The following is a 10,114-nucleotide window of genomic DNA, read 5'->3' as shown; positions in this document are numbered from 1 at the left end:
GGGGAGCGCAAGACTAACAGGATGAATCTATAAAAACGTTAACAGTGACAGATTTTTATCCCTTTTGATCAGCTTCCTGTAGAATTTGACAGAGAAACATAGAGTAGTTTCAAAAACATAGACATTCATGGTCTTGTTTTCCTGGCTTCTGTTTGTTTTCTGATCAGAGGAATGTTGCTTGCTGGCAAGCAGTGAAGAAAACGCTGCTTTCATGCTGCTCTGCCCAGTGCACTTGTTGCCTCAGCCCAGTATGGCAGCACACCCACCTCCTACCCCTCCAGATCTTCAGTGGGTCAGCTCAGCTGCTAAGATTTTTCAGGCTAATGTGATCTAATCTGTATGTGTCCAGGCAAAGTCGCTGCTTCTCCCAGATCACCCAAAGCTCAAAATAGATATTGTGGCTATGATTGCTTTTAAGAGTAGCACTCTGATAAACAATGTTCGGAACTACAGTCAGCTACTGCTGAACCACCTTTTTAACCCCCCTTTCTCTCATTCAAGTTACATAGTTCAAGTACCGCAGGACAGGACTGACTAGTTCCCCAAGAATTAATTAAAATTCTTCTGACCCATAGTTCGATTTGATCTGTATATTCAGTCACACTCATTTCAGTTAAGATTTCTCAGAATTATTTTTAAACTTTAGCACTAATCATATTTAAATGTCTTACAATAGTTTGAAAGTCCTTAAATGAGAACTGCCCATGTCAGTGTTTTCCATGCAACAGAAAGACCTTGCAGTCTCTGTGTAAAAAATTAACAGATAAACAAGAGGGGGAACTGCATAAGGTAAAGAGCCAAAACCACCTTTCTTCTCATCAGAGGTCATGGGAAGAGAGGGAGACCTTATTGCAGCCTATCAGTACTTCAAGGGGGCTTATAAAAAAGATGGCGGCAAACTTTTTAGCAGGGCCTGTTGTGACAGGACAAGGGGGAATGGCTTTAAACTAAAGGGGCGTAGATTTAGACTAGATATAAGGAGGAAATTTTTTACGCTGAGGGTGGTGAAACACTGGCACAGGTTGCCCAGAGAGGTGGTGGATGCCCCATCCCTGGAAACATTCCAGGTCAGGTTGGACGGGGCTCTGAGCAACCTGATGTAGTTGAAGATGTCCCTGCCCACGGCAGGGGGGTTGGACTAGGTGACCTTTAGAGGTCCCTTCCAACCCAAACTATTCTATGATTCTATGAAAGATTTTAGAGGCAGGACTCGTAGAAAGAGGTAACAAGTTTAATTAGATCTACTAACAGGACTAATAAAACAAAAACTTTTAGATTCAGATTCAGAAAACCTTCTTCAAAGGTATTTGCAAAAGTATAAAGTAAAAGCGTTCTATGTTTTTATGGCTAGCTGCTTACAGCAAAAGCCTGGAATATTGTGTTAAAGAGCATTAAATCGGATGTTGCTGGCAGAGGATCAACATTCCAGTAACAAAAGCTAATAAAGTCTGGTGGGTCTGTTCAAGCTGGTATCAAAGATCCAGGCAGACCTGGGCTGGTATCCAAGTGCTGGGTCATAAGTCAGAATAAACTCTTGTTATCGAAGGACCTTCGTTGTTCAGGAATTTTCAGCTCTCACCTGGGAACATGAGGGAAAGGTCTGGTTTCAGTTCAACTAACTTCAGCTGTCTAGAAGTTAAGCATCTAGTTCAAGGCCTCCGACTACGAAGAGAGAGAGAAGGAGGGGGCACCTCCAGGGCGCAATTTATTCCACCTACTTTGGAGATGTATTTTAGTAAAGGAAGAACCGCCCTCTGGAGCTCCGTCTCTGGGTTGCCTCTTTCATCGGAAGTGCCTTGACAACCACCTTACAGATGGCTGAAGTTAAGTGAGATGAATTCAGGCCTAACTGGTAGCTATAACCTAATGATGGAAATAATGTGGCAGCATTCCAGGAGGTATTAGCAATTCACATAGTTCCCAGATTCTTTTTTTTAATCATTTTTTATGACTTATGGAGGTCAATTGTGAAAAGCCCATCAGAACACAAGAAATGCTTAAAAATGCTGCATTAGAGAGATATTAATATTAGTCCCTTTGATGTGGTAATGGCTGTAGCCTTCTCGGCCTGCTGCTCTGGCCTGCTGCTTAATGCATGCAGTTTTTCTATTTACAGATTTACAGACTCTATTTTTGGTATTAGCAAAGAATATGAGCATATGTATCAAAGACTGTTCTCACATCATTTAATTATAGTACTACTGGCAAAGTAATTCTGGAAAGTGCCACTTAATTAAATATAAGCATTAACTTTTTGCTGATAGCTTATCAGAAACAATTAGACTTGAAATATGGGCAATACACCTAATGTTTAAAACTTTAAGTAGGAGCATTAAAAGCACAAAATAACCAATCTTCATTCGCATTCTCCAGAGATTTTCTGCCGAGCACAACCTCAATTTTCATTGGTACAGTGCTTCTTAGGTAATCAAGAGGCTGCAAGTTTATCTGGACTCCTTTTGCAACCAAAAGCTTGAGCCAAGTGGATGCTTTTGAAAGTGGTTAAAACATTTCAGGATAGCTGGTATTTTTGCCAGTTCCTCCTGAAGTATCAGATGTATTCTACTGATTATTTGGGGTGTGCAGACAACAAACTTAAGAACTGTTGTGGGCAGTCAGAAGATCTCACAGCTTATGGGAACTGCTTATTCCTTGCAAGGACAGCTTGATCAGCATTTATGTTCGTTAACTTGATCAGGGATATGCTTTCTTATCCATACGCCAATCCCAAATATTAGTTAATTCTATGTAATTTTTCATCAATAGCCAGATAGATCTAACAGATAATTAGACCTAAAATATGTCTGCAGAACTTTGAACTCTGCTGCTGTTTGCCTGAAAGCACAAAGGGGAAAAAGAAAAACAGTAAGCAGAGCTGTAATGAAAAGAATTATTCTTAAAGATACAAGGGCTAGAACGAACTAATTTCTTCAGAAGGTGTGTTTGACAACATAGAGCAAAACTACGTAGCAACTGATGGGAGATGCTTTTCCTAGATCTAACACTTGGGTAAGCAGAAGTAGCAAGATGGTCTGAAATAACACCATCTGGTGAACGCCTGTTTCTTTCTTCAGCAATCAAGAGGTATGTGTAACTATAAACAGAGAATAAAATAGAAATAATGCAAAACTACTTTTCAGTCAAATGTTACACAGAATGAACTAACAGCTGCTCTGGGAATGCAGAAAAGAATGTTCTTAAATATAGTAGGACATTTGAGCAAGCTGTTCCTATAAATACATTAACAAACACTGTGAATAGAATGTATGTTTTCTACAGAGCTGTGGACAGGTAAACTTAGTCCCAGACTGGAGAGCAACTATTCTGGCAATGAAACGTAGCAATGATTTAACAGTCACACAAGAAAAGTTCATCCCTTGACAGCGTGAAAGCAAGTCTGCAGGACATCTGTGCGTGCCTTTTTGTACAAGCAGTCCCATTGGTGCCAGTCAGAATTCCCATGTTTCTCCCGTTTGGCTGTCTGACATGCTTTGCTGGATTGCGCCTAGCACTGGGCTACCCGACCTTTGTAGGAGACAGCCAAATGACAGGAGTTTGTCCAAGAAGTCGCACTTCTAGATGTTTGATACTGTTGCTAGTGGCGGAAGAAGTGAATACACATTAAGGTGATTTAACATTTAGCTTTAGTCCTATGGCTTTTGCATCGATGTTTAGCATCATATCTATAAAAAGTTATGAAAATAATTGAGACCTCAATTTTTACTGAGTCTGTTATTTTGCAGTTGCTAACAGATGCGCAAAATCCTTGAAAAGACAAAGCAGCACTGGAAGTTGAAAAAGCAAAGCCACAAAATCTTAAATCCAACCTTACCTGGTAAGTGCCATTTATTAACGACTACAGATGTCTACAGGCATCTGACAAGGAAGAGAACTAGTGCAGTCTCCTCAGTCCCCAGTCACATCAAAGTCCACAAAAGATATTTGAAGATGCCACTGTGTTCACTAACAAGCAAGTCGGAGAGAAAGACGATTAAGGTCTTGGAGCACGTGTCATATGAGGAAAGGCTGAGAGAGCTGGGGTTGTTCAACCTGGAGAAGGCTCAGATTCCTCTTAGTACTGCCCTGTGACAGGCAGTGGGCACAAACTGGAATACAAGAAATTGCATTTAAACCTGATTAAAAATGTTTTATTGTAAAGGTAATTGAACACTGGAGCAGGGTGCCCAGAGAAGTTGTGGAGTCTCCATCCACGGAGACGTTCAAAACTCCACAGGCCAAGGTCCTGAGCAACCTGCTGTAGGTGACCCTGCTTTGAACCGAGGGCTGGACTAGGTGATCTCAGACATTCCTGCTGACCTCAACCATTCTGTGTTCTTTGAAATGGATTCAACCGGTGTAACTTCATAATCACTTTTTGCCTTGCATTGTCTCTCTACACACATTAGAAATGTTATGAGCTTTCCAGGCTACCAGATACATACTGAAAAACAGGCAAGGTATCTGGGCATTTGTGTTCTGTTTGCGCTATGAATTATGAAGTGTCCTACAAGAGGAGTTTTCTGTAATTTTCTGTTTACCAGATATTTAGTGGCAGATAAGCTGAAGCATATGTGGTGCTATTTGTAAGTATTTAAAAATAAACATGCACAACACTAACTTCATAAATGCTATCATGGAACTAAATGTGTATTTAGCAATGAACATAACAGAAAAGCAAAGAGAAGCAGATAAATGTAATTATCAAAGGAGATAAAAATTAAATTACACCTCCAGAGGGGCCCACATATGTGCTAAAATTCCAGAAGCAGCTGAAAGAGATGTTTTTGTACATGTTTGCTGACAGAGTAGCATTCTTCACTATGAATTATAGCTTCTCATATTTTTATCCAAGGAAAGAGTTTTGTTCTTTGCAAAGATTCTGAAGTTTTTTCGAAGCACATCAGTGATCTTAGCTACGTTGTTTGAAAGACACACTGAAACAAAGCTAAACCTTATCGTTGCAGTTTGACTGACAGAGTGGGTACTTCACAGCTCAAAAACTGAAGTCGCAAATCATCCTGAAGCAGTAAAATCACAGAATCATTTAGGTTGGAAAAGACCTTTAAGATCAGCGAGTCCAGCCGTTAACCTAGCACTGCCAAGTCCACCACTAAACCATGCTCCTAAGCACCACATCTACACGTCTTTTAAATACCTCCAGGCATGGTGACCCAACCGCTTCCCTGGGCAGCCTGTTCCAACAGTAGTAACTTCAAGACCAGTGAACAGTTAATAGTAGTTTCCCTTTTAGAACCTATTCAGTGCTATCAATCTTTAGCAAGAGAATGCCAAATTTACTGCAAAAAAAAAAGAAAGAAAAGAGTGTTTCTGCGAAGTTTCAAGAAAACTCAAATTATTTTATTCACAAAAGCAGAGGTCGATAAAAATATAGATATCCTGATCAGTTTTACAGACCATGTTCATTTCGTTTCTCCTTCACTGACAGGCAAAGCATCATGAAAAAAAACAGTAACAAGCATTTACATCACAAACCATTATTAACACAGATTCATGTATATGAGCAGATGTTTTAAAGTTTTTGCATATAATTATAAATACCAAAAAAATTACAGCTCCAACAAAACATTCCAAGAAAAACAGCTCTCTTGTTTTTTCCTTTTTGTTTCTGTGCTGTATTATTTTTCAGGGGTGACAAGAGTATGTGTTGTCTCACTGGCATTTAACAAATAGTTTTTGGTTTAAACTGAAATTTAGCATGAGCTCACTGCACTCCTTAAAGTGTCTTCTTTGAATTCCAAACCCCTTTATAGATCAAATTAGGATGTTTGTACTAGATTACTCAAGTGATGCCAAAAAAACTGGCCACATTGCTACTAATAGCATCAGGAAGCTCTTTTTTTTTTAATTATGGAGCACCCCACACAAAATTAACTGAAGATATCCTTGTTGTTCAAATCGAACTTCTGTCAGCTCAGTGTTTATGCATGAAACTGGAGCTAAATCTTTCCTCTTTTGTAGACATGAGTTCTCACTAGAAATCAGAAGTGAGTTTTGTGAAATTTATACAAGTCTGGCTTTCAGGACCATGATGGAAGACAACTGAGATTAAGCGACAAGGCCAATCATTTCTGTTTTCCTTAGCTTTGTTGTTATGTTGGGTTTTTTTTAATCCAGCTAGTAGGACTAAACCCACATCTGGAAAAATTCTCACTAGATAAACAGACCAAGTGCTAATTTTATTTTTTTATTCCGCTTTTATGCCTTTTAACTTTGGAGAGATGAAGAAATTGTGACCTCTTCCATCATAAAGATAAACCTTGACAAAAATGTTTTTAGAACAGGTTGCAAAATAAAACAAAGATTATTTGAAAATGAAAACCAAGCAGAAAATGCTGTCATTTTTCAAAAAGCAAGTACTGAACTAGGAGGACAAAACACTGAAGTACAGAAACTGACTTTAAGGAAGGGTTGTCTTGCACAGAAAACAACTCCAAACCCATAATTATTACTGCTATAATTCTGATTATCAAAATCTACAATAATATTTCAGGTTACTTGCATGCAAAGTGCTTCCTGCCTCTGCCTACCTAAACTCTGGGAGCATCACAACTGGGAGAGAGTTCGCTCTTCTTTTAGAAAACAGAAAATCCATTTTCATATATAAACAATTCTTGCTGCGTAAGAGCTACAAGAGATCATTTAGACCACCTAGCTCCTCAGGACAGGACTGACTACATCTGTATTACTCCTCATACCTTTATCTCCCGTTCCTTAAAATATCCAGCAATAGATCATTGAAAAGCAGGGACTCGTGCTTCATCCTGACTATACGGAAACAGTTGACAGTCAGAATTGAAGGGACCCGTTGCCAAAGGAAAGCCCTACCCTCTTCTTATTGCAGTCTGGATACTGAAGGCGGTGTAAGCTGTTGCAGCACAGATTTTCAATTGACTACCTGCAGAATGAAATCAAGGCTACAATCCCACTGACTCGAGTATGTCAGAATTTCGTACTTAATGTACAGAATAAACAAAACAAGATCACCGAGTACTACATACTGAAGACATAAAAAGTCAGAGTATTTTCAGCAAACTCAAATTCTCTACTGAAGTTTTCTGCAGCTGTGCGATTCTTGCGATTACATGACTACACCTATCTGCAACTCACACTTCCCCCCAGCCTACTCTCTCTGTTGAACTTGCGTTCATGGTAACAGACAGGAATAGCGTGCACCGTCTCCTTTTACAAAAGCAGAAAGCGTACATTACCAGTCATGATTACTTGGCATGACTCCGACACAATCGTCAAAATATGAATATTTAATAGAAAATTTAAATTTAATTTTACAAAATACAGATAACACTACCCAGTGTAGCAAAATAATGGAATTGAAAAATAATTTCAAAATATTTAAAGCATTAGGTTCTAAAATAAATAATGCTATCTAAAAGAAGTGTTCAGGTTTTGCAATTAGGAGGAGGCAGTTCCACTATTACTGATCTCTTTTTCAACTTCTTTACAAGTTCCATAATTTATGTAGAAAAATATACAAGAAAAGAATTTTGGGATAAAGAACAGGTTGGGTATGTAACATTTAACATAAATAAAAGCCTAAAGAAAGCCTAAAGCAAAACCAAAAAGAAAACCAATCGTTTTATTTTCTGTACATCAAGACTACAAATAGTATTTCAACACTTCATTTATTACCCAAATTAAGAAATTATACATTTTTATATGATTACTAGTAAACATCTTAAAATCACTCAGTTTCCCCACATTTAGAAGGATATTGCTGGTTACTGCTTATTAAATATGAAATCCAACAGAGTTTCCAGTAACAGCAAAATATTTTTTTGCATAAGAGATGAATACAAATTTGATTGTAAATTTTCATGATTTAAAATATAAAACTAAAGTTCAGAGGGATGCACTTATGAATCTTACAGTTTGAACTGTAATTCCTTTTTTAAATTGACCGCAGTTTGCATACGGATACCCAGCGATGTGCCTACTACTAGAGGATCAGTTCCTTCCATTTGAAAGCAAGTTTTTTCCCAGATACCAAATAATATTAAGCAGCATATTCCCACCTACTTTTCTTAGCAGAAGTACTGCAGGCAGATGGATATAAAAGCTGTTTAATCACAAAAAAAATAATGAATTTGACTAGGGTTTACGGCACAGATATGGTATTTAAGATGGAAAGAAATGATAGGGAAAAGGAACGTGAACACCACAGGCTTCAAATATAAAAGATAAAGCCTGATAACTTTGGTTCAAATAATTTTAATAGTTGTTACATGTATATTTTTCCAAAGTGATGACTTTTGTATGTATTGCGTATGCAACAGGAGTCTGATACATTTTTTAAAAAACAAAAAATCTGTACAGGCACAAAAGACAGAAACAGAACAGAGAAAACATGGATAGTCACATCCATCCACGACAGTGTTCAAGTGATAATGACACAGCCAAAAGTTGAACTTAAAATAATGCAAATCCGATTTCTCCAAGGTATTTCAGAAAGCACAAATGGAATATTATAAACGTTTTATCTCAGTGCCTACCATCTTGAGGGAAGGTAGTATAAAACAAAATCAGTTCTGCAACAACTATGATTTGTAAACAATTCTACAACATAAGTAAAGATGTTATGTTATCGGTAATGTGCATTTTCATCCCCTCAGTTCTGGGATATCTGCAAACATCTGCTTCACTTCCATCTAAAAGATTAATTACAGGATGTTAGCCCTGTCTCATCCCAATGCGCTGCATGGTACACAACTTCATTGCCAGTTTGTGAAATTATTTATGTTTGAACAGCACAAAGCCAAAGCTTCATCTTTGGTTAATTTCACTGAGATGTCACTGTTCTTTAAATGTGCTCTTTCTTCGCATAAACACAGAGAACAGCCACACTGCACACGGCATTCAATGTTTTGAATCATAAAGCAGTGTCAATGTAATATTAATTAAGGAAAGCTAACTAAGAAATCGTGTTTAAAAATGAAACCTATTTGAGGGCATTTGACAAGACACAAGAGCTGCAGAAATCTAGACAGAATTCCCTTAAAACTGCTTGGGTATGGGTGCTGCTTATAGAGTAGGCACTGGTTAGTTCCTCTGCAGATCATCCAAATAAGCATCAGTTCGACTCAGCTTAATTCAAATCCAGCAGCACATTCAATGGCATAAAGAAGCTTGCTTCGCATAAGATTTTCGTCATAAAACTCAGGAAGCTTCAGCAAGTTCATGCAGGTACTGGCAGTAGGTAGCCTGTCTAAATCAGATCCTCCATTGTGAATGCAAAATGCAGGATATAACTCCTGAAAAATGCAACAGAAAAAACGTATCAAAAAATACATACAAGCCAAAACCTACCCCGTAACACCTGGCACAGATCTCTAGGAAATAAATCATTAGACTAAAACCTGTCACAGTGACATACTCAAATGGCATTTTCTTTCATTCCTGGTGGCCCCAAAAGCACTCTTGAATTGTGTAGTGCCTCCCTCTACCTTGTCCCCACCAAGATCCATTAATTTGCAAAACACAAAGAAATTTATTTGGTTCTAAGGAAAAACTGAGAATCTGTTACTGTTCATACACTCAATTCTGCAAATTTATGATGCTACAAAAACAGTGAAACAGGAAATGGAAAAAGTAATACAGCAGCATGCAAGAAATTTTTTGTTGTATTTGGGAGAAACAACAGGGATTCACAACTTCAGACTCTCTTTACAAAGCCTCCCAAATGCCCATGGATGCTGTTTGTTCTGTAAGAACAGGAAAATTATGGGTTCCAGCTACACTGACATTTCAGTCCCATGCTGAACACAGGGAACAACAGACCACTAGCAATAACAGAGGTAAACAGCCAGTGAGACAGCTTCATCGGGGGCCCAACTTAAATGCCTCTATGCAAACGCACATAGCATGGGAAATAAACAAGCAGTTAGAGACATGTGCGCGCCTGCAGGGCTACGACCTTATTGGCATCACGGAGACGTGGTGGGATGGCTCCTATGATTGGAGTGTTGGGATGGAGGGATACAGGCTCTTTAGGAAGGACAGGCAGGGGAGACAAGGAAGGGGTGTCGCCCTCTATGTCAATGACCAGCTGGAGTGCATGGAGCTCTGCCTGGGGATGGAT

At 38.6% G+C, this 10,114-nt stretch overlaps 1 protein-coding gene across 1 annotated transcript in view; it reads right to left on the bottom strand.

Annotated features, from left to right (window-relative positions):
- Positions 1 to 6,120: 6,120 nt before the first annotated feature.
- Positions 6,121 to 10,114, bottom strand: part of UBE3C (ubiquitin protein ligase E3C) — an 86,011-nt gene continuing 82,017 nt past the window's right edge. The window contains exon 23 of the mRNA XM_009281838.2: positions 6,121 to 9,287. Within this exon, the coding sequence (XP_009280113.1) occupies positions 9,117 to 9,287 (171 nt within the window). The 3' untranslated portion in view covers positions 6,121 to 9,116. The remainder of the gene's footprint in view (positions 9,288 to 10,114) is intronic.

The sequence above is a fragment of the Aptenodytes forsteri genome, unplaced genomic scaffold, assembly GCF_000699145.1.
Source record: "Aptenodytes forsteri isolate BGI_AS27 unplaced genomic scaffold, ASM69914v1 Scaffold21, whole genome shotgun sequence".
NCBI classification, from domain to species: domain Eukaryota; kingdom Metazoa; phylum Chordata; class Aves; order Sphenisciformes; family Spheniscidae; genus Aptenodytes; species Aptenodytes forsteri.
Note: the sequence above shows the minus strand (reverse complement) of the source record. Positions and strands in the feature narration are given on the sequence as shown.